The sequence below is a fragment of the Sorex fumeus genome, unplaced genomic scaffold (assembly GCF_029834395.1).
Source record: "Sorex fumeus unplaced genomic scaffold, SorFum_2.1 ptg000030l, whole genome shotgun sequence".
NCBI classification, from domain to species: Eukaryota; Metazoa; Chordata; class Mammalia; order Eulipotyphla; family Soricidae; genus Sorex; species Sorex fumeus.
Window position 1 is genome coordinate 15,783,772 of NW_026606087.1, and position 26,221 is coordinate 15,809,992.

The 26,221-nt window shown below is 41.5% G+C and overlaps 1 protein-coding gene across 1 annotated transcript; it reads right to left on the reverse strand.

Annotated features, from left to right (window-relative positions):
- Positions 1-6,274: 6,274 nt before the first annotated feature.
- On the reverse strand, positions 6,275-7,219 carry LOC130025368 (olfactory receptor 52B4-like). Its single transcript, XM_056116326.1, has one exon. The coding sequence runs from the start codon at positions 7,217-7,219 to the stop codon at positions 6,275-6,277; it is 945 nt and encodes a 314-aa protein (XP_055972301.1).
- Positions 7,220-26,221: the final 19,002 nt, after the last annotated feature.

Below are 26,221 nucleotides of genomic sequence, written 5' to 3' on the forward strand. Positions count from 1 at the left end.
CTCATCTTTTTTAATCTTTTCCTCAGCTGCTGCTAATCTGCTGGAAAGACCATCTAATGAGCTTATTATATCATCTACTATACTGTTCATTTCTGTCATTTTAATTGAAGTTTTTTTTTATTTTGACTCCCAAACTTTCTTGTGCTTTCCTAACTACCAGTGTCATCATTTCTTTTGGCTCATTAAACACCCCCATGATGTCGCTAAAGTAACTTTCTAAGAATTTGCAGAGCTGGTTGATGTTGGTTATGCTTTCCATGGAGTTGTTATGTTTTTAACTCCTTGAACTTGGTGAGTTTCACTGTATATTCCCCATTGGTTTTCCTGTGCTGAGGGTAAGTCTTTGTAGTTAGAACCTCCAGAGACTCTGTGGGATTAGGCTGGAAGTTGCAGTTTTCCTTCTCTGCCCATCTTCACCCAGTGACAGGAAATGTAACTGTGAGCAGTATAAAATTTGCTGATATGTTGTCCTTGGGGAACTGTGGTGTGGATCCACTAATATGGTGGAGGTCAGATGTGGAGGCTCTGGGACCTAACTACAAAGGAGGGAATTTGCCTTCAGTTCTGAGTAGGACTAATGATATCAGATGGAGATTACTCTCACCTGGAGCCATGGTGCAGCAAGCAGAGATATGTACTTAACACTTATTAACATAGGTGTGCACAAAGGTTTTCAAGTTAATATTTTGTGTTTGGGGGTTAGGTGCCAAGAAGTGAAATCACAGTCATATAGAAGCTCGATTTTTGCTTTTTTGAGAAGTCTCAAAACTGTTTTCTGTAGCTGCTGAACCAGAATACAATCCGTTCAACAATAAATAAGGATTCCTTTTCTCCACATTCCCACCAACACAGATTGTTTCCAATATTTGTATACTTTGGCAGGACTTTTTAATAATAGAAATACCCCTTTCTTTTGTTACTGGGATTAGATGTATTTTCTCATATGCTGTTGATGAGAAGAAAATATACATAGTTTCTGAGTACAGTTGTGCGTATGGGAGAGGGATTGTTTTGTGTGTCTTTTATTTTGAGGTTTTGTTTGTTTGGGGGGAGGGTTAGTTTTGGTGATTGAAACTCACATGGATTTGCTCTGAAATCACTTCTCATGTGGCTTCAGCGGTTATATGTGGTACTGGGGATCAAACCCAGGAGAGTGGTCCACACATAAGGCAAATGCCTTATCCACTATATTATCTCTCTGGAGTTCAGATTTCTACTGATCTACTATTGTAAATCTAAAAAATCAGTGGAGGTTGAAAAATCAGAAATTTTATGTACAAATGTATTGATATCAGACTTATTTATGAAAGTTTCCTAGGAAAATATAAATATATTTATATATAAATATAAGAATATTTATAGATAAAGCTTTAAATTATATGCAATTTTGGAAGTTATAATTATTAGAAGTATTTTACATATTTAACATATATTTAATTTGGAAGATATAGTAAAAGCAGAGTCAGAGCAGTACTACAGTGGGTATTAGGTGGTTTGAGGGTTAGGTGTCAAGAAGTTAAATCACTGAGTCATATAGAAGTTTCTCTTGAACACAGTCAGACCAGGTTTGATCTCCAACATCCCACATCATCCACAACCACATCCAGAATTAATTCCTGAGTGCAGAACCAGGAGTAACCTCTGAGCATTACCAGGTGTGACTCAAAAAGCAAAAAAAAAAAATAGTAAGAACAAAAATTTCAAGATTTTATGCTTTGTTCACAGTAATGAAAATATGTGTAGGTGAAACTTAAGGCATTATACCAAATGTTATTAGTAGTTTATACCTAACTAGGGTTATTCTTTATGTTTTATTTTGTTTTCGAGTTGTGTTATAGGTTCTTAATTGCACCTGTATTAACTAGAACATTTAAAAATAATGTATTTTAAAAATAATTTGGACTAAAACAAGTAAAGAAATAAGTCAAGTAAACTTGGGGACAAACTGCAATAAATTTGACACCCCATCATCTGTCCCCGTAGGACATCATCAAATGTAGCCCTAGAGCCCCTGAGCACCTGCCTGTATGGCCTGGGAGACAACCCAAGGAGACGCCCCTTCATTGGGCGTAGCCTCTGTGCCACTGAGAACCGCCAGTCCAAGCACCACAGCTCCAGGAGGGGCCAAACTCTGCTGGAAGTGGCAGCAAGCCTCCAGAGTACTGCCAGGTGTGGTTCCTGTTTACAAAAGAAAGAAAAAGAAAGAAAAAAATCCAACCCTAACATGTATAAATGAATGATTATAAAACCATAGAAAATGACTAAAGAAAATTGATAAAATAACTATTGTATAAAACCTTCAGAAAAATATAAAGTATATCTGTATGGCTCTAGCTTCAGTATATAGATTTACATAGACTAGAGATGAAATGTCATATGTTTCTAGTTAAGAAAAATAAGTTACACATGACACTTGAGGGGTCTGGAGATAGGACAGGGATGGGGCAATGTCTCTGTTGAAGGGAACACTTTAACTGGAAGGAGGTAGAGCTGAAAGGTGGTAAAGTGTTATATATGAAACCCTACCATCAACCTAACTGTAAATCATACTGCAAAAATATTTTTATGTATAAATATATGTATAAATGCCTCTCTTAAAAGCAGAGTGGAAGCAAATTGGGAGGCATTGGTGGAAGAAAGTGGACACTGGTGAAGGTGTCTATATTGAAACATTGTATGCCTGAAACACTATCTAAATAACTTTGCAATTTTACAGTGACAAAAAAGAAAGAAAAAGAATTTACAAACTCTTATTTGTAGCATCATGCATACAAATATATCATTGCATGTATATTAAAAGAGGGGAATTATTAGAGAAATGAGAGAAGTATGAAAATATGCTATAGATTTTCAAGACAAATTTTATTGATTTTTCACTGATTTAAAGTTTTATAAAATTTCCAGAGTACAGCTTATCACCTCTACATGTGCATATGACTTATTACATCCACCACCAAAATTTCAGTGCCATCACATTATAAAAATGTGGGCTGGAAAAATGATTCAAATGGGCTAGATTGCATGCCTTACATGCAACATCCATGAGTACAATCCCTAGCATCACATGGTCTCTTGACCACTCTTGGAAACAATCCTTAAGGACAAAGCTACTAGTACCTCCTGAGCATAAAAATACACACACGAAAAGGACCTCTTCTACCCATTCTTCCCACCCACCTTCCCCCTTTCTCCAGGTAACTAAGGTGTTTTATCAGTCTATGTTATTTTTGTTTTATTCTGCAAATTCATTGGCTTTGGTATTTACATTCATTTGTATGAGTAAATCCATCCAATTATTGTGTTACTTCTCAACCTATTTCTCTTAGTATAATAACATCAATTTCATCCATGTTCTCACAAAAGTGACAGTGTTATCTTTTTCATAGTTTTTTCTCCCAAGGAGGAAGAATTAATTGAACAATGCATATATAGGATTTAATAAGAGAAAATTTTACAGAAAAAAAAAAACAAGACAGGAAACATTTTTTAAAATAAAAATTTTTTGACAAATAAATAAAAATTTGTATTGTGCTGGAGCGATAGCACAGCGGGTAGGGCATTTGCCTTACAAGCGGTCAACATGGCCGACCCGAGTTCGATTCCTCCACCCCTCTCGGAGAGCCCGGCAAGCTACCGAGAGTATTCGATATGCCAGACACAGTAACAACAAAGTCTCCAATGGAGACGTTACTGGGCCCGCTCGAGCAAATCGACGATCGACGGGAGGGCCTTTACCTTTACCTATTGTAAGACCACCAAACAATTTGGAAAGTATGGAAAACCCTGGAAAGATGAGGAGTAAATGGTGGGATATACCGAAGCTAGGGTTGCTGGGTGTGATAGGGAACTGTTACTATTAAGGCCAATACTTTGGATGCCCTGCTGAGGAGAAAATCATTAAAGAACATGGCCTGGGACAGAGGGTGTTTTCTTTGCACATGGCCAACCTGGGTTCAATCCCAGACACCCCATATGCTCCTCAGAGCATGGCCAGGAGTGATCCATGAGCACACAGAGATTGAAGAAGTTCCCCTTCCTCAGCATTCTCCCAGCATACATAGCCCCAAAAGAAAACCATGTGTTTTTTTCTTTTTCACACACCAGAATGAACAGCCTCAGTAGGGGACAAGACAGGAGAACCTATGTGTTCCACATGCTATAACAGCAAGTCCATCACAAATCTTGGATTAATCTACACAAAAACTAACCCCAAACACAAGATTATTTTTCAGGGTCCTAGACATAAGGTGCTGTCATGATATATGCAAATTTCTGAATGAAAGTGATCTCCAGTGAATAAGGCCTTATTAGGTTATCAATCAGATTACAAAGAGGAATAAAGAGCTTTTCAATCATTAAAGAATTTATCACCACTAAACCAATTCTCAAAAAAAAATATTACTTAAAAGGGATCAAAGTGGGGGCCAAAGCGATAGATAGTACAGACACAGGATGCTTTCCTTGCACATGGCCAACACAGTTTTATTCCCCAGAAACTCATAAAGTCCCTGTGCACTGCCAAGAGTGATTCATGAGTGCAAAGCCGGGAAGAACCCCTGAATGTTGTCAGGTGTGGCAAAAAGATCTTAAAAACAAACAAATAACATATATACATATTACTTACACATATAGTACTATATATGTATATATCTAAAAACCACCAATTTTAAAGATTTTAAATAAAATTTATCTTTCATTTGTAACTGAAATTTCATGTTTATTTATGTGAATATTTAATTTTCTATTTTTGAGTGGATTCATAATAAATGTATGATATTATTTTGCTCAGGTCCACGTTTTGTTCAAATTACAATGGCTCTATATTGTTGATTTTCACTGCTTTTGAGAATGAGATATGCTGTGCTCATTCACTTATTAAATAATAATTTTTATATCCCAGATATTTCATAAACTCTATTATTTCCCCATGAATTCTGTATATTACTCTCAAAATATTACTTTTCACTTGTTTATATTCAGATTTAAACACTGTTGGACTCATAACAAAAAGCCAATCTCTTGGGCAGATCACAAATTTCTGCTCATTTCTTTTGCCTTTATTTCTTTGAGATGCTGTGACTATGACTTATGCATGCATCATTTAGGTTCAGTAAGACATGTAGTCATAATTCAGATATAAAAATATTTTATAACCTTTATACCATCCTAGCACTCTAATTACTGAAGTACTACCTTAAATTTTCTATAGTTCTAGTTGGTTTGAAATCCTCTTCTGATTTTGAAATCCCTGCCCTCAGGACAGAAACTGGGAAAAGCAAAGCCTAACCTACACCATTTTTTCTTCTAAGTCTTGATGTTCTCCTAAATCTTACTATATATTGAAACATTACAATGACTTCATATAGTTATAAGGTGGGAGGGATTGTTCATATTTTATACCACTTAGAGTTGTTCTAAAAGATTTCTCATGCAATTTTAACTTTTTTATGGTATAATTGGAGCTCAATTAAAAGTCAACTCCTTTTACTAATATATAAGAACTATCAGAACGTGACTCCTGTTACCTCATATATTATGTCTTTGTCCATTATTCCACTTGTTCATAACTCACCAATCACATGGGCCTGACACAAACATACTAAATTCTTCTTTAGGATTTTACTTGCATGACCTTTGCACCTGATATTTTGTTCTAACTCTTCTTTTACATGATTGTTCCTATTTGTGGAATTATTCTTTTGTATATAAGAATATTGACACAAAAGTATTATCAACCACAGTCGCATCAAATTTTTTCTGGAAAATATAAATCACATAATTCATTTCCAATCACCCATGACCTGAAAGCATGATAGAAGGAAAATAACTGCAAACTCTAATAATCTCTAAGAACAGCATTCAGCAAGAATGAAGTAAATTAAAGCAATGGCACCATTTGCATATATGTGATTTTCCATAAATATCACAAGATGTCTCAGAGCTATCATAAGATGTTTCAGAGTTAAATTTAGAACAAAATAGCATGAACAAATTTCCACTCCAGATCACTGTTGTTTTTAACCTATTCCCAATTAATAGGCATATCAAAAAAGCATGTATTAGTTCAGAAAATGAATCCATGCCATTTCCTGTTCTTTGCAGAAGGTGGTTTGTCCATTCAAACATGGAAAAATTAATTCCAGAAATTGAGACAGACAGATTTTCTCCCAAGTTAAAAGTTAATGAGTTATTTCTAGTGGTTTGCCCCACACACATCCCTCTCCATTATACTTCAGTGGTACCAGAAATTCTGAAAGTTGTTTCTGTGATAAGGTTATTTCTGCTTTGAAAAAAATATATGAACCACTTGCTCTCTGATTTGCTTAGTCTTGATCCCATAAATGATAGGGTTCATCACAGGTGGAACCAGAATAAAAACATTAGCCAACAAGATGTGGACATGAGGTGGAATGTGACGTCCAAATCTCTGAGCAAGGCTCGTGAACACTGCAGGTCCATAAAAGAGAATAATAATGCAGACATGGGAGCCACAAGTGTTAAGAGCTTTTTGGCGAGCATTTTTAGAAGGCATTTGAAAGACAGCAGAGAGAATCATCATATAGGAAACAAAAATTAACAGTATATCTATGATCACAGTGGATATTATGACAAAAAAGCCATACCAGATGTTCACTCGAATGTCATTACAGGCATACCTGGCCAAGCCAATGTGTTCACAAAACGTGTGTGCAATATTATTATTCTGGCAGTAAGTCAACCTTTTTAAAAGAAATATTATAGGAAACATTGTACCAAAACTCCTCAAAAAAATGAACGTGCCAATTTTTCCAATCAGAGAGTATGTCAGAATGGTGGTGTATCTCAGTGGGTAGCAGATGGCAATGTAGCGATCAAAGGCCATCACCAGCAGGATTCCTGACTCAGAGATGAAAATGGAAGAGTAGAAAAATACCTGAGTGATGCAACAATTCAGAGAGATCTTCCCAGCATTGAACCAGAAAATGCCCAAGGCCTGAGGTACTATGCATGTCGTGAGGACAACATCTGCTCCTGCCAGCATGCAGAGGAAGAGGTACTTGGGCTCATGGAGGCTGCGTTTTGTGACGATAATGAAAATGAGCAAATTGTTTCCAAATAAGGATATGACATAGGAAATGAGGAAAGGGATGGAAATCCACTTGTGCTGATCCTCAAGCCCGGGGATGCCCAGCAGGCGGAAGACAGTGTGGCTAAAACCGGTGTGGTTGAAGGAAGTCATACCTGGAAACATTTCAGAGCCTCCTTTCTATTCATACAAGTAGAGGAAATCGCCAAGTTTTCTGTAATATTCTTTGTGAAGGCAGCAAGATCTTTTGGTATATTCCAACTCGCCATCTTGGAACATGCATATATTGAGACACAGACAAAAGTGAAAAGGCGTATTTACATGAACTTCTTTGAAGTAGAAATTTTACCATATATTTTCTATTCATAAATTGTCATTCAGAAATGAACATTATTGGTAGTAACTATTTTTCAAATAGCATACAACAACCCAGTAGTATCAATATAAGGAAAAGAATTTTAGAAATTCTAGAGACTCACAGACTGTGAGTAAAGCCTGTTTGTAAGTAGATGAGTAGATTTTTTTTTAATTTTATTGAATCACCATGACATAGTTAAAAGCTTTCATGTTTGGGTTACAATCACACAATGATCAAACACCCATCCCTCCACCAGTGCACATTCCCCACCACCTGGCATACACCCACTTTACCACCATCTCCCTGCCTCCATGGCAGACAATATTCCCCATTCTCTCTCTCTCTCTCTCTCTCTCTCTCTCTCTCTCTCTCTCTCTCTCTCTCTCTCTCTCTCTCTCTCTCTGCTCTTGAGCATTATGGTTTACAATATAGATACTGCGAGGTTATAATGTTTGGTCCATATCTACTTTCAGCACACATCTCTCATTCTTACTGGTTCCGCCAGCCATCATTTTCTTAGTGATCCCTTCTCTATTCAAGCTGCCTCCTCTCCTTTGCTCACAAGGCAAGCTTCCAGCTATGGAGCAGTCTTCCTGTCCCGTTTATTTACTATCCTTAGAGTAGATGGTTTTGAAGAATGGGAAGAAGTGTTCTTTACTTGTGCTAAAGGAGCAGTTCAAAACAACTAGCTCAGTATCTAATCTTCTGACAAATAATGCTGACATTTTTTCTTTCTCTTCATATTCCCTTTTTTATACCTTTATTTTCCTTCTCCAGAATAGAAAATCAGCTCTTTTCACCACTCTGCATGTGATGGATCAAATTGATCTACCAATAGACTTACTGGTAAAGTACATCTAGTCACTGGTGATGACATTGCAAACTCTACACTGCTAAAAGCTGCTCTGTGGAAAATAGCCAGAGCCTGAGATTGGGGAGATTGCATAAATTTATGATTCCATGGGGATGGGGAAAAGAAAGAAGAGGGGAATTTGTCATTTATCAGGCATAGAAAGAAGCAAAGGATCTCATGTTTCGAGGGTTCACTGTGAGACTGGCTTCCTAGTTGTGACTGCGTCTACCATAAATTTATCCCACAAATCCCCTCTCAAATACATTCCCCCTTTTTACCCTGAAATAGCCCAGAAATCTCCTCAATTCTCTTCCATCCTGCTTTGAAAAGCCTGGCTCAGATCCTGTCATTCCCAGGTCACTTCTCATGTCCCCCAAACATTTCTGTAGTCTGGAGTATGAAGTGACAACATACAATAGTCAGTAACTTTTTTGTCTCTAATGTCAAGCTTAATTATTAGCTCACCTGTTATCTTTTAGATGGTATTCCTTGTTTATTTGCTTCAAGTCCTCCTCACCATATCTCTACCTCACATGCCATAACCAACTAAACCAATGGCTCTGGTATTTATCATTCTTTGTTCAACTTTATCAATAGCTTCAAGAACCTGATGGTCAATCCTCAGACTGTATGCCAGCCTTAGACCATACATCAGCCCAGTATTTACCTTGATCCTAGGACCACCCCCACTAAAAGATGTCTAATTTACTCACCAATCTCAGACTGTGTCTTCAGGACAGACATGAGATTAGCCAAGAGATTCAGCTTGTTGCACAGAGGAGTTGGGCCATTTATTCTCTGTTGGGTGTGCCCCTGAGAGAAGTACTTATCCCCCAGGCTCCAAGGACAAAGATTTCTTTGTCATCCTCACCATATTTCCAGTGGATTGGGTCTATAAGATCATTTTCCACCCTTTTATCTTCTTCTTTATTATCTTTCTTGTCTTTCAATCTTTATCTTTCTTGTCCAACCAAAAACTAAACTGAAATAGTTTTTCCTCCTAAAGCCTTGATGTAAGACCTATTTTATTCATTGATAGCATGTGTTTGCATTTAATATGTACTCTTGGGTTTTTGTTTGGTGTGCAGTTATGTGACATGATACCAATAGTTTTTTTATGTTTAAGACTTTGATGTACGAAGAAACTGCCCCTCAACCAGCACGAAAGTCTTCAAGGCCCTCCTGCACTGTCCTAATGTAACTTTTAATCCCCTCTTTTCTCCCTCCCTCCCATTTTGGTAATCTCAGGTTTGTATAAATCCGTGGTAAGCTATCATTAAATTCTGTCTGTTTTCTTTCTTTTCTTCTTTATTCACGGACTGGAGCAATAGCACAGCAGGTAAGGCGTTTGCCTTGCACTCAGCCGACATGGCCAACCGGGTTCGATTCCTCCACCCCTCTCAGAGAGCCCCACAAGCTACCGAGAGTATCTCACCCGCACGGCAAAGCCTGGCAAGCTCCCTGTGATGTATTCAATATGCCAAAAATATTAACAACAAGTCCCACAGTTTGTTGTGAGACATTACTGGTGCCCACTTGAGCAAATCAATGAACAACAGGAGGACAGTGCTACAGTGCTACAACACATACAAGTTGAGACCCTTCTACATTTGTCCTTTTCTCTCTTAGTTTACTGATCATGACACACACCAGATAAATCCAAGTTACAGGGGGGCTGGAACAATAGCACAGTGTGTAGGGCGTTTGCCTTGCACGCAGCTGAACTGGGTTCAATTCCCAGAATTCCATGTGGTCCCCTGAGCACCGCTAGGGGTAATTTCTGAATGCAGAGCCAGGAGTAACGCCTGTGCCTCGCCAGGTGTGACCCCCCCAAAAAAATTATCACTTATTATCAGGGATGGGCTGGAACGATAGTACAGCGGTAGGGCATTTGCCTTGTGCACAGCCAGCCCGGCCAAGCTGGATCGATTCCTTCGCCCCTCTCAGAGAGCCCGAGGAAGCTACCGAGAGTATCTCATCTGCACGGCAAAGCCTGGCAAGCGACGTACTGAATATCCCAAACACAGTAACAAGTCTCATGATGGAGACGTTACTGGGCCCACTTGAGCAAATCGATGAACAATGGGAGGACCGTGCTACCTTGCTATTATCAGGGAAATCAAACTCAATCTTAAACTAAGAAGCTTCTGCACCTCAAAAGAAACAGTGACCAAAATACAAAGACAATCTACAGAATAGGAAAGGATATTCGCCAAATACACATCCAATAAGGGGTTAATGTCAAGGATATACAAAGTACTGGTTGAACTCCACAAAAAGAAAACATTCAACCCCATGAAAAAAAGTGGGGAGATGAAATGAATAGAAACTTTCACAAAGAAGAAATCCGAATGGCTAAAAGGCACATGTGAAAATGCTCCACATCATTAATCATCAGGGAGATCCAGATCAAAACCACAATGAGATATCATTTCACACCACAGAGACTGGCCCATATCCACAAGAACAAAAGCAACCGGTGCTGGCGCGGATGTTGCAAGAAAGGGACACTCCTTCACTGTTGCTGGGAATGCGAACTGGTTCAGCCCTTTTGGAAAATAGTATAGACTATTCTCAAAAAATTAAAAATTGAGCACCCATTTGATCCAGCAATGCCACTTCTGGGAATATATCCCAGAGAGGCAAAAAAGTATAGTCGAAGTGACATCTGCAATTGCCTGTTCATTGCAGCACTCTTTACAATAGCCAGAATCTGGAAAAAACCCGAGTGCCCAAGAACAGATGACTGGTTAAAGAAATTTTGGTACATCTACACAATGGAGTACTATGTAGCTGTTAGAAAAGACGAAGTCACAAAATTTACATACAAGTGGTACTACATGGAAAGTATCATGTTAAGCGAAATGAGTCAGAAAGAGAGGGATAGACATAGAAAGATTGCATTCATCTGGGGAACATAAAGTAACAAAATAGGAGACTAATACTCAAGAATGGCCAACATTAGTACCAGGAATTTTACTCCAATGCTTGGAGGCCAACCACACATGCTAGGGGAAAAGGGAGCTCAGATAGAGAAGGGAACACCAAATAAAGGTGTTGGGAGGATCCTCCCAGGATGGGAGAAGCATGCGGAAAGTAGACTATAGACCAAACATGATTGTCACCCATTGCCTCTTTTGCAAACCACAACACCCAATAAGAGATAGAACAAAAGGGAATGCCCTGCCACAGAGGCAGGGTAAGTTGGGGGGATGGGTAGGTGGGAGGGATACTGGGATCCATGGTGGTGGGAAATGGGCACTGGTGGAGGGATGGGTATTTGATCATTGTATAATTGAAACCCAAGCACAAAAAATGTGTAAGTCTGCAACTGTACCTCATGATGTCTCACTATTTAAAAAAAAAATGACCTATTATCATAAAGGCCAGACACAGATAATTTATGTCACTGCGGGAGTAGTACTTTGACCTCTTTCTAGAAATATTTCTAAAATGAAAACATTAGTTTTGCCCCCACTATTGAATAAAATGAAGGTTATGATATAAATACTGAACTCAGGGGAACTTTTATGTCTTTATTGTACAAAGAAAGTAAATAAATATAAATGAGACTATCAGGGAGCATAAGATGATGCTCACCAAAACCGTGCTGCTGGACTCCACACCAGGATGTTTCACTTGGGGCACCCCAGAGGGGGGCGGGTGAGAGCCCTCCCCGCCCCAAGGGACCCAGTCCTAGCAGCAAAAAGACTCCCCAGAACTCAACCACCGCTATGCTCAAGGCTGCTCTACCCACACTCGGGCCAAGCCTCACCCAGGAGTGAACCTATTACTGGACCTCCTGATACTTCATACCACACACCCTACCCATACTCCAAGAATACCACACCACATTTGATGGAGTTCAAAGTAGGATGCAACCAATCATATAAAGAAATATTTTTTTTACAGATAGATATATAAAAGCATACAAGGCTCAACATTTTTTTAAAATTTTTATTAGTAAAGGCCCTCCCATTGATCATCGATTTGCTCGAGCGGGCCCAGTAATGTCTCCATTGGAGACTTTGTTGTTACTGTGTCTGGCATATCGAATACTCTCGGTAGCTTGCCGGGCTCTCCGAGAGGGGTGGAGGAATCGAACTCGGGTCGGCCATGTTGGCTGCGTGCAAGGCAGACGCCCAACCGCTGTGCTATTGCTCCAGCTGGGGGCCTATTAGTGACAAACCAAGAAGTACAGTTGTAGACTTACAAATTTTTGTGGTTGGGTTTCAATTATACAGTGATTAAGAACCCATCTTTCCACCAGTGCCCATTTTCTACCACCAGGATCCCAGTATCTCTTCCACCCCCCCAACCCCCCCAGCCTACCCTGCTTCTGTGGCCGGGCATTCCCTTTTGTTCTCTCTCTCCTTTTGGGTGCTGTGGTTTGCAAAAGAGGCATTGAGTGGCAATCATGTTCAGTCTATGGTCTACTTTCAGTACGCATCTCCCATCCTGGGAGGATCCTCCCAACACTCTTTATTTGGTGCTCCCTTCTCTATCTGAGCTGCCTTTTCCCCTAGCATGTGTGGCTGGCCTCCAAGCATTGGAGTAAACCTCCTGGTACTTATCTCAGTTATTCTTGGGTGTTAGTCTCCTATTTTGCTACTTTATGTTCCCCAGATGAATGCAATCTTTCTATGTCTATCCCTCTCTTTCTGACTCATTTCGCTTAGCATGATACTTTCCATGTAGTACCACTTGTATGAATATTTTGTGACTTCTTCTTTTCTAACAGCTACATAGTACTCCATTGTGTAGATGTACCAAAGTTTCTTTAACCAGTCATCTATTCTTGGGCACTCGAGTTTTTTCCAGATTCTGGCTATTGTAAAGAGTGCTACAATGAAGAAACAACTGCAGATGTCACTTCGACTATACTTTTTTGCTTCTCTGGGATATATTCCCAGGAGTGGTATTGCCAAATGGGAGCTCAATTTCTAATTTGTTTCTTCTTTGTGGGGTTTTTTTTTCTGCTTTTTGGGTCACACCTGGCGATACACAGGGATTACTCCTGGCTCTGCATTCAGGAATTAGTCCTGGCAGTGCTCAGGGGACCATATGGGATGCTGGGAATCGAACCTGCGTCAGCTGCATGCATGGCAAATGCCCTACCCACTGTGCTATCTCTCCAGCCGCTCAATTTCTAATTTTTGGAGAATCATCCATACTGTTTTCCAAAAGGGATGAACCAGTCGGCATTCCCACCAGCAGTGAAGGAGGGTCCCTTTCTCACCACATCCGCACCAGCACCGGTTGTTTTTGCTCTTTTAGTTGTGGGCCAATCTCTGTGGTGTGAGATGATATCTCATTGTGTTTTTGATCTGCATCTCCCTGATGAGTAATGATGTAGAGCATTTTCTCATGTACAGGGCTCAACTTCTAACAACATATTAGTGATCTCTTATAGAAGGGCTTACTGGCCCCTGGGTGGAATACAAAAATACTCACCCTCTTCCTTCTAAGGATACTTTTTTGTTTTGTTTTGTTTTGTAAAAATTTTATTGAACTTTAGGGGCCAGAGAGATAGTACAGGGAGGAAAGTACAGACCTGGTTAGAACCCTGGCACTACATCTGGTAACCAGAAGCCTGTCAGGTGTGACCCCAGAATGCAGAATCAGGAGTAAGCATAACCAGGTAAGCATAAACTTAACCATATGCTGAAACCAAAAAAAAAAAAAAAACAGAAAAGAAATGAAAATTTTTCAATTATAAAATGACCAAAAAGAACAAATGGGATCTGATGATAAATAAACCCTCAAACTCACTTGGAATTTTTTATGGTCATCATAAAAAAGGGGCGTGTAAAGAGGTTTTAAAAAATTAAAATAAACTCCTGGGAGCCTGGCAGTCACACCCACAAACTGCCTCTGGCACCATATAAGCTCCTTAACCAGCCATGATCCAAAGACTCATAAATAAATCTCAGAAGAGATCAACAACCTGCAGAGATGCCTCAGACCCCCAAAGTCACCGTCCAGTTAAAATTTAACTCCAACTATATCACCAGATTTAAAATTTTAGAATTTCTGGAGTGCTGCCACATGAAATCTCATACTGTATACCACATGACATCTCATACTGTATACCACTGAAGCAACACACATTGAATAAAATGTAAGGTAGAAGGCAACCCATTTCAATTAAAAAATATTAGCACATAAGGCTCAACCTGTAACAAAATGCTAGCAATCTCTTATACAAGAGCTAAATGGCTCCAGGGTGAGATACAACAGTCCTTGCATACTTTCTTCTAAGGAAACTTTTTTTGATAATAACAAACAACACAAAAATACATTATTTAGGGCCTGCTTTCGGGGCAAGCTTGGGTGGAGGTTGGGAAAATTCAAAATAATGGTGCTGAGTAAGGTATAATGGTGGTTGAATTAGTGTTGGAATATTGAATGTAATGAATTATTGTGAACCATCTTATAAAAATAAACTTTTTTTAAATTTAAAAAAACCAAAATAGAACTACCATTTGATTCAGCAATTCCATTCCTAAGTTTCTTCACAAGAGCAAAAAACACAATTCAAAATGCTACGTGCACACTTATGTTCATTGCTCTACTTCTAATACCCAAATATGGAAACATCTACATCCAACTTTGGGGATAAAGGTGTGATCTATCTACACAATGGGATACTACTCAACTGTAATTATAGATGAAATCTAGTTCCAGAGAGATAGATGGGTGGGCTGAGAATATGCTTTACAAGGAAATCCAGGTTCCATCCCCGGCACCACGTGGCTCCTAGAACACCTCTAGGAACAACCCCTGAGCTTTGAGATTCTGAGCTGTGAGTAGCCCCAAAGCAGCAGCTGTGCACCACCACCACCACTGCCCCCAAAGAAATTGAAATCTTGCCTTTTGCAACAACATGAAGAGAACTAGAAAGGATCACACTAAACAAAATATGTTAGAAGGAGAAAAACAAACATCTGGTGACCTCACATGTTTGAGGAACATACACACACAAAGAAAGGAGAACAAAGTCAACAAAATTCCTAAGATTCTGAATGGAGAATTGAGAATGCCAGAAGGGAAAAATGGAGAAACATCAGGAGGGTCAAGGTCCAATGTGTTGGGAGGATGTTGGTACTTTGGCATTGGTGCGGTGAGGGAACATCTTGAAGACGTTTGAAATTGTACCTCTACAACATACAGAGTCACGTAAATGATTACCTCAATTAAAGATAAATAATCACGTTAAGAGCAAAATGATTTTACTAGAAATATGTTAAGTATGTCACCTAGGATTTATTTTTAATGTCTCAAACAAACAAACAAAAACTTTCATTGACATATTCCACCCTTTGTCCTTTTCTGAGTTTGGGCATTCTGGTTTCTCCTGGAGACATACTCATACTGTTCAAGCACAGAGCACAGAGCACAGTATAAAAAATAAATAAATAAATCAACTGAAAGCCATTCCTCTAAAACTGGGTACAAGGCAAGGATATTCACTTTCACTGCTGTCATTCAAAAGAGGGATTCTGGCAAGAAAGGAAAAACAGAAATCAAGGGTGGTATGAGGTATGACATGTCTTGTGGCTGCAAATAGAAGGAAGCCAATCTTAGAGGGAAATAGATTTTTACGGATATATATATATGTATGTATGTATGTATATATGCACTGTAGCACTGTCCTCTCGTTGTTCATTGATTTGCTCAGGCAGGCACCAGTAACGTCTCCATTGTGAGACTTGTTGCTACTGTTTTTGGCATATCGAATATGCCACATGTAGCTTGCAAAGCTCTGCCGTGACGGTGGGATAATCTCAGTAGCTTGTCTGGCTTTCCAAGAGGAATGGAGAAATCGAACCCAGGTCAGCCGCATGCAAGGCAAACGCCCTACCCACTGTGCTATCACTCCAGTCCACATGTATATGTATATCACGGTCCACGGTCCTCCTGTTGTTCATTGATTTGCTCGAGTGGGCCCAGTAACGTCTCCATCATGAGACTTGTTGTTACTGTGTTTGGCATATCGAATATGTCACAGCTAGCTTGCCAGGCTCTGCCGTGCAGGTGAGATACTCTCGGTAGCTTGCCTGGCTCTCCGAGAGGGGTGGAGGAATCGAACTTGGGTCGGCCATGTTGGCCGCTTGTAAGGCAAACGCCCTACCGCTGAGCTATCATTCCAGCCCGTATATGTGTGTATATATATATATATATATGTTTATATGTAAATATATATACATGTGCATACATGTATATATTTTTGTATATAAGCACACAAGGCTCAATCTTCAACAACATCTTACTAATCTCTCATAGAAGGGCTTAATTGCCCCTGAGTGAAGAACAACCATCTTCACACACGTTTCTCTAAGGAAACTTTTTTTCCAGTGGTTTATTCATAAAAAATAATATAAAATAAATTTTGGTTGTTTTGGGACAGAGGTTGGGGATCAGGATGGAAACATCCCAAATATGGTGGTGGGAAAGTGTTATGGTGGTGGGATTGATGTTCAAATATTAAACATAATCAAATATGTGGTACTTTAGCATTGGTGCGGTGTGGTGTGGACCCATTAATATGGTGGAGGTCAGATGTGGAGGCTCTGGGACCTAACTACGATCACGGTCCTCCTGTTGTTCATGGATTTGCTAGAGCGGGCCCAGTAACATCTCCATCATGAGACTTGTTACTGTGTTTGGCATATTGAATACTTCACGGGGAGCTTGCCAGGCTCTGCCGTGTAGGCGAGATAACTCGGTAGCTTGCCGGGCTCTCCGAGAGGGGTGGAGGAATCGAACTTGGGTCGGCCATGTTGGCCGCTTGTAAGGCAAATGCCCTACTGCTGTGCTATCACTCCAGCCCCAGACCTAACTACAAGGGAGGGAATTTGCCTTCAGTTCTGAGTAGGACTAATGATATCAGGAGAGGGATTGTTTTGTGTCTTTTATTTTGAGGTTTTGTTTGTTTGGGAGGGAGGGTTAGTTTTGGTGATTGAAACTCTCCTGGATTTGCTCTGGAATCACTCTTCATATGGCTTAGGGGGTTATATGTGGTGCTCGGGATCAAACCCAGGAGAGGGGACCACACTTAGAGCAAATGCCTTATCTACTGTATTATCTCTCCAGAGTTCAGGTTTCTAGAATTTACCAAAATTCTACTATTGTAAATCTAAAAAGTTAGTGGAAGTTGAAAAATCAGAAATTTTATGTTCAAATGTATTGATATCAGGCTTATTTATGAAAGTTGCCTAGGAAAACATAAATATACAATAATATTGAAAATATTACTTTAAATAATATGCAATATTGGAAGTTATAGTTATTAGGAGGCTTTTACATATTGGACATATATTTATTTTGTAAGATATAGTAAGAACAAGGCCAGAGCGGTAGTACAGTGTATATTAGGTTGTTGGGGTCTCAGCAGCCAGCCTGAGACTTTGACCAAATCCCCGGCTCCAGAAAGCAAGAGCCGGCCTTGTTTATAGGGGCCCAGGGGCTTGCTCCAGCAATCCACAGATGTAGGCACTCTGGTTGAGGATGAGGGACATAATAGTTACCATTTGCCTAAGCTGATGCACCCAGCCCTGAGAGCAGGAGATGTAAACCATTAACTAACATCTATACTGAGCCTGATGAGGTAAATGTGATACACGTGAATTGCCCCTGAGACGTATGTATAAAAACCTCTGCGTGAGAGCTAATAAACGGATTGCTGATTGACCACCAGCTTTCTCCCATCCACATGGTTCTTTCTCTGAGGTGAATGGAGTCCCCGGTTCACGGAGGGTCAGGGCAGAGGCTTCTCTCCTACACAATCCCTCTCCTATAGGGAATAAGTCCGGCGACCCCGGGGGATCTTACTCCAGTGTGCCGGGGTCGACTGGCCAGGACCCTGACATTAGGTAGTTTGGGGGTTAGCTGTCAAGAAGTTAAATCACTGAGTCATAGAGAAGTTTGCCTTGCACACAGTCAACCCAGGTTCAATCTCTGGCATCTTGTATCGTCCCCAACCATCACCAAAGTGATTCCTGAGTGCAGAACCAGGAGTAACCTCTGAGCATTGCTGGGTGTGACACAAAAAGCCAAAAAAAAAGTAAGAACAAAAATTTCCAGATTTTCTATTTTATTCACAGTAATGAAAATATGCATAAGTGAAACTTAGCGTATTACACCAAATATTATTAGTAGTTTATACCTAACTAGGGTTGTAGCACTGTAGCACTGTCATCCCATTATTCATTGAATTAACTACGGTTATTCCTTATATTCTTCAGAGTCTCCTGCCCCCCGTACCTGGATGTCCTCACTGGTGCCCCATGGAGGGGGGCGGGTTGAGTTCCCCTCCCTGCCACGAGCAGAGCCCTGGCAGCACCTCTGGAACCAGCCACAGCTTTGCTCAAGACCACTCTCCACACGCTCAGATAAGCCTCACGCATGAAGGAACTGGCAGAGGAACCCAGGTGTGCGGGACCCAGGGCTGAGATCTCCAAGCCTGCTCAAATAGGCACTGGGCCTACTCCACCCAGATCCCCCATCTTCTAGTTGCTAGGCAGTTACACCCACCAATGCCCCCAAGGCCACGTAATCCCATCAACGGCCAAGATCCAGAGACTATAAAACCAAGCTCCCTGAAGCAAATGCAGCCGCATGACCTCTTATTGTTTAGTTCACGCTCTTGGAGAACCTGGCAGGCTACCGAGAGTATCCTGACCACACAGCAGAGTCTGGCAAGCTCCCTGTGGAGTATTTGATATGCCAAAACCCAGTAACAATGATGGGTCTCATTCCTCTGACCCTGAAAGAGCCTCCAATGTGGCACTTGCTAAAATCTCAGGTCTAGAATGAATGGAGACATTGCTGGTGCCTCCTCAAGGAAATCGATGAACAACAGGATGACAGTGATACAGTGATTCTTTATATATTTTTTTTGTTTTCCAGTTGTATTATAGTGTCTTATATTTGTCTTTATATTAACTAGAACATTTAAAAATAATTTATTTAAAAAATAATTTGGGCTAGGGGGTATGGTGTTGCCAGCAGGCCAATCTGGACCTGTGAGGCGAGTGCATCAGCAGCCTCATGGCTCCTTGAGACTTCCAGATACCCCAAAATTGCTACTGTGCATTTGGCCAGACCCCAAAAACTTGGGGCAAAGTTTACCAAGAAAGTAAACGGCCAAAACTTAGGTATGTGAGAGATACACCCACAAACCACCTCTGGCTCAGCTATGTAATTGGAGGCACGGCCTCTCTGGTTCCTAATTGAATTGCTTAACAGCCATGATCCTAGAGACTCAGAAACAAATCTTGAAACCCAGTGGCTTTTGGCAGAAATGCGTCCAGACCCCACAATAGATTACTGTCTTCAGGCCACCCCAGGGGGAAAGGGTGCTGTCCCTCCGCCTGCTCCCACTAGGCGGCTCGGTGGCCACCATCCTCCGGAGGCCATTGGACAATCAGGTTTGGGCCCACAGTGATGAGACACACAGAGCCTCTTGGGATGGGAGTGGAGCCGGTCCTTTCTTCCCCGTCCCAACAAGACCCCAAGTCGCCACCCACAAACGGCCTCTCTGGCTTCTGATCAAGCTGCTTAATGGTCAGATCCCAGAGACTCAGGAACAAATCTCGGAATCCAGCAGGTTTTGGCAGAAATCCCTCCAGATTTAATTGTTAAAATTTTGAAATTTCAAAATCTTACGGCCACTACTGCAGCCACATGACATCATATGTTATTCATAACCAGCAATAGAAAACAAATTCTCTACTGTTGCCTTTTCAGCAGATCTGAGTGTTGGGGGAAAATCCCAAATAATAGTGGTGGGTCTGGTGTCAAAATATTGAATGTGATCAAAGTAGAAAGAGAGTAATGTGGAAATCATCTGCCCCACAGGTAGGGGGAGGGTGTGGGATGGGGGTATACTGGGGTTTTTGGTGATGGAGAGTGGACACTGGTGAAGGTCGGGTGTTTCATTGTATGATCAAGGCTTAAACCCAAAAAGCTTTGTAACTGCTCTCATGGTAATTCAATATAAAATTATAAAAAATGAAAAAAGTAAGGTGGAGTTCCAATTTAATCAGCAAATTAGTGGCTGAATAAATAGCAGTAATCCTGCATAAAAGCAAATAATAATAAAAATAATTTGGGCTTAGAAACTGAATAAAACAAGAAATAAGTCAAGTAAACATGAGGACAAACTGCCCTAAATTTGACCCCCATCATCTGTCCCCCTAGGATATCATCAGATGTAGCCCTAGAGCCCCCTGAGCACCTGTCTGTGTGACCTGGGAGACACCCAAAGAGAACCCTCCCTCATTGGGCGTAGCCTCTGTGGCCACTGAGAACTGCCAGCCCAAGCATTACAGCTCCAACCAAGTGGCAACAAGCCTCCAGAGTACTGCCAGGTGTGGTCCCTGTTTACAAACGAAAGAAGTAAATTCAACCCTAAAATGTATAGATAAATTATTATAAAGCCATAGAAAACGACTAAAGAAAATTGATGAAAATAACTATTGTATAAAACCCTCAGTATACAGTATATGTGTAAGGCTCTAGCTTCAGTATGTAGATTTACATAGACTAAAGATGAACAATGTCATATGTTTCTAGATAAGAAAAATAAGTTAGGGGCTAGAGCAATAGCACAGTGGGTAGTGCATTTACCTTGCACGCAGCCGACCTGGGTTTGATTCCCAGCATCCCATATGGTCCTCTGAGCACCGCCAGGAGTAATTCCCGAGTGGAGAGCCAGGGGCAACCCCTGTGCATCACTGGGAGAGATCCAAAAAGCAGAAAAAATAAATAAGTTACACATGATGCTTGAGAGTCTGGGGATAGGACAGGGATGGGCAATGTTTCTGATGGCAGGAACATTTAAACAGGAAGAGGTGGATCTGAAAGGTGGTAAAATGTTGTATATAAAACCAACCATCAACCAAACTGTAAATCACACTGAAAAAATATTTTATATATATAAATGTCGGGTAGTACATTTGCCTTGCACGTGGCCAACCGAGGTTCAACTCCTCCATCGGAGGAGAGCCCAGCAAGCTACCGTGGGCTTGCTGTCTGCATGGCAGAGCCTGGCAAGCTCCCCGTGGTGTATTCAATATGCCAAAAACAATAACAAGTTTCACAAAGGAGACATTACTGGTGCCTGCTCGAGAAAATAGATGAACAACGGGAGGACAGGCGACAGTGATATATATATATATCACTGTCGCCTGTCCTCCCGTTGTTCATCAATTTGCTCGAGCGGGCCCAGTAATGTCTCCATTTTTTTTTGAGACTTGTTGTTACTGTGTTTGGCATATCGAATACATCACGGGTAGCTTGCCAGGCTTTGCCGTGGGGACGAGATACTCTCGGTAGCTTGCCAGGCTCTCCAAGAGGGGTGGAGGAATCAAAATCCGGTCAGCCATGTTGGACGCTTGCAAGGCAAACGCCCTACCCATTGCGCTATTGCTCCAGCATATATATATATATATATATATACATATATATATATATATATATATATAGCACAGCGGGTAGGGCGTTCGCCTTACAAGCGGCCAACATGGCCGACCCGAGTTCGATTCCTCTGCCCCTCTCAGAGAGCCCGGCAAGCTACCGAGAGTATTCGATATGCCAGACACAGTAACAACAAAGTCTCCAATGGAGACGTTACTGGGCCCGCTCGAGCAAATCGACGATCAACGGGAGGGCCTTTACCTTTACCTTTACCTATATATCATTAAAGCAGGGTGGGAAGCAAATTGGGAGGCATTGGTGGAAGAAAGTAGACACTGGCGAAAGTCTCCATATTGAAACATTGTATGCCTAAAACACAATCATAAATTTGTAATTTCATTATGACAAAAAAGAAACAAAAAGAAAGAAAAATAAGTTACAGAATCTTATTTGTAGCATCATGCATATAAATATAGCATTGTATATATATTAAAAGAGGGGAATTATTAGAGAAATGAAAGAAGTATGAAAATGTGCTATAGATTTTTAAGACAAATATTTTTGATTTTTCAATAGCTAAAAGTTTTATAAAATTTCCAGAGTACAGCTTCTCACCTCTATATGTGTATACAACTTATTACATCCACCACCAAAATTTCAGTGCCATCACATTATAAAAATAAGAAGTGGAAAAATGACTCAAATGGGCTAAATTGCATATATTACATGCAACAGCCATGAGCTGAATCCCTGGAATCATATGGTCTCCCAACCACTCCTGGAAACAATCCTTAAGGACCAAGCTACTAGTACCTCCTGAGCATAAAAACACACACAAAAAGGAACCCTTCTACCCATTCTTCCCACCCACCTTTCCCCTTTCTCCAGGTAATTAAGGTGTTTTATCAGTCTGTGTTATTTTTGTTGTATTCTGCCAATTTATTTGCTTTGGTTATTTACATTCCATGTATGAGTAAAACAATCCAATAATTGTCTTACTTCTCAACCTATTTCTCTTAGTATAATAACATCAATTTCATCCACATTCTCACTTTTGTGAGTGGAAGTCTGAATTGAACAATGCATATGTAGGATTTGATAAGAGAAAATTTCACTAAAAAAACAACAAGATAGGAAACATTTTTTTAAATTTTTATTAGTGAGACATCATGAGGTACAGTTGTAGACTTACAAATTTTTGTGCTTGGGTTTCAATTATACAATGATCAAATACCCATCCCTCCACCAGTGCCCATTTCCCACCACCACGGATCCCAGTATCCCTCCCACCCCCATTGCCCCCCATCCCACCCTGCTCTGTGGCAGGGCTTTCCCTTTTGTTCTCTCTCTCTTATTGGGTGTTGTGGTTTGCAAAAGAGGCAATGGGTGACAATCATGTTTGGTCTACAGTCAACTTTCAGCATGCTTCTCCCATCCTGGGAGGATCCTCCCAACATCATTTATTTGGTGTTCCCTTCTCTATCTGAGCTCCCTTTTCCCCTAGCATGTGTGGCTGGCCTCCAAGCATTGGAGTAAAATTCCTGGTACTACTCTCAGTCATTCTTGGGTGTTAGTCTCCTATTTTGTTACTTTATGTTCCCCAGATAAATGCAATCTTTCTAGGTCAAGATAGGAAACATTTTTAAGATAAAATTTTTTTGACAAATGAATGGAAATTTGTTATTGTAAGACTAACCAAAAAAATTTGGAAAGTATGAAAAACCCTGGAGAGATGAGGAGTAAATGGTGGGATGTGCCAAAGCTAGGGTTGCTGGGTGTGATAGGGAACTGTTACTATTAAGGTCAATACTGTGAATGCCCTGCTGAGGAGAAAATCATAAAGGACGTGGCCTGGAACAGAGGGTGTTTTCCTTGCACACGGCCAACCTGGTTCAATCTCAGACACTCCATATGCTCCTCAGAGCATCGCCAGGAGTGATCCACGAGCACACAGAGATTGAAGAAGTTCCCCTTCCTCAGCATTATCCCAGCATACATAGCCCCAAAAGAAAACCTTGTGTTTTTTTTCTTTTTCACACACCAGAATGAACAGCCTCAGTAGGAGATAAGACAGGAGAACCTATGTGTTCCACGTGCTATAACAGCAAGTCCATCACAAATCTACACAAAAACTAACCCCAAACATAAGATTATTTTTAAGGGTCTTAGACATAAGGCAGTGTCCTGATATATGCAAATTTCTGAATGAAAGTGATCTCCAGTGAATAAAGCCTTATTAGGTTATCAATCAGATTGCAAAGAGGAATAAAGAGCTTTTCAGTCATTAAAGATTTATCACCACTAAACCAATTCTCAAAAAAAATATTACTTAAAAGGGATCAAAGTGGGGGCCAAAGCAATAGATAGTACAGACACAGGATGGTTTCCTTGTACATGGCCAACATGGTTTTATGCCCCAGCAACTCATAAGGTCCCTGTGCATTGCCAAGAGTGATTCATGAGTGCAAAGCGGGAAGAACCCCTGAATATTGTCAGGTGTGGCAAAAAGATCTTAAAACCAAGCAAATAACATATATACATATTACTTACACATATAGTACTATATATGTATATATCTAAAAACCACCAATTTTAAAGATTTTAAATAAAATTTATCTTTCATTTGTAACTGAAATTTCATGTTTATTTATGTGAATATTTAATTTTCTATTATTGAGTGGATTCATATAGATGTATGATATTATTTTGCTCACTTCCACATTTTGCTCAAATTACAATGGCTCTATATTGTTGATTTTCACTGCTTTTGTGAATGAGATATGCTGTGCTCATTCACTTATTAAATGATAATTTTTATATCCCAGATATTTCAAAGACTCTAGTATTTGCCCGTGAATTCTATTTTTTTTTTTTTTTTTTTTTTTTTTTTTATAATTTATTTATTTATTGAATCACTGTGGGAAAAGTTACAGAGCTTTCGGGTTTAGGTCTCAGTCATGTAGATACCGAACACATTTCCCTTTACCAATACTCATTTTTAACCCCGAACCCCAATAGACCCCCACCTCCCACCCCTCCCAATTCTTGTGAGGTAGATGAGTTCTAGTTAATACTCTATCTACTTTGACTAGATAGATTATTTCGATAGAAGATGCACAATTATTGTTAAGAGTTTACGACCCACCCCCCCCCCCCCCCAATCAGACATGCTGAAACAGCGTTGTGAAATGATTTGCTTTCTACAACTTGGTTTAAGAATAAAATGATGTCGCGCGGCCACGATAGCGGCCGCGCGGTTTTGAATTTCTGCTATTTTACTTATTGACCCTGGAAGAATTTCTATTAAAAGTTAGCTAGTTAAGAGATTGGTTTCTGTGTCCTGGAGTCGTGGCCGTGCCGGAGAGCCGCTCGTGGGGGGCAGCTGGCGACCCCGGTGGGGCGTGGGGGACGGCCCACAAAGCCCCCCTTCCCATGAGGTCCCCGCTGCTCCCCCCCCGAGCCCGGCTCAAACCCGCTTTCCACAAGGCTCCCGTGCGGCCGCCATCTTTCTTTCCAGAGAGGAGCGGGCAGGCTGGTCAACGCCCTTCCCCCTCCGGGCAGGCTTGGTGGCGCGGATCAACACAAGTCCATTTGCTTTTCTGCTCCAAGCGGCTGGTTCTCTGTGCTAAGTCCTTGTGCCTCCGGGGCCGTGGCCGTGCCGGAGAGCCGCTCGTGGGGGGCAGCTGGCGACCCCGGTGGGGCGTGGGGGACGGCCCACAAAGCCCCCCTTCCCATGAGGTCCCCGCTGCTCCCCCCCCGAGCCCGGCTCAAACCCGCTTTCCACAAGGCTCCCGTGCGGCCGCCATCTTTCTTTCCAGAGAGGAGCGGGCAGGCTGGTCAACGCCCTTCCCCCTCCGGGCAGGCTTGGTGGCGCGGATCAACACAAGTCCTTTTGCTTTTCTGCTCCAAGCGGCTGGTTCTCTGTGCTAAGTCCTTGTGCCTCCGGGGCCGTGGCCGTGCCGGAGAGCCGCTCGTGGGGGGCAGCTGGCGACCCCGGTGGGGCGTGGGGGACGGCCCACAAAGCCCCCCTTCCCATGAGGTCCCCGCTGCTCCCCCCCCGAGCCCGGCTCAAACCCGCTTTCCACAAGGCTCCCGTGCGGCCGCCATCTTTCTTTCCAGAGAGGAGCGGGCAGGCTGGTCAACGCCCTTCCCCCTCCGGGCAGGCTTGGTGGCGCGGATCAACACAAGTCCATTTGCTTTTCTGCTCCAAGCGGCTGGTTCTCTGTGCTAAGTCCTTGTGCCTCCGGGGCCGTGGCCGTGCCGGAGAGCCGCTCGTGGGGGGCAGCTGGCGACCCCGGTGGGGCGTGGGGGACGGCCCACAAAGCCCCCCTTCCCATGAGGTCCCCGCTGCTCCCCCCCCGAGCCCGGCTCAAACCCGCTTTCCACAAGGCTCCCGTGCGGCCGCCATCTTTCTTTCCAGAGAGGAGCGGGCAGGCTGGTCAACGCCCTTCCCCCTCCGGGCAGGCTTGGTGGCGCGGATCAACACAAGTCCTTTTGCTTTTCTGCTCCAAGCGGCTGGTTC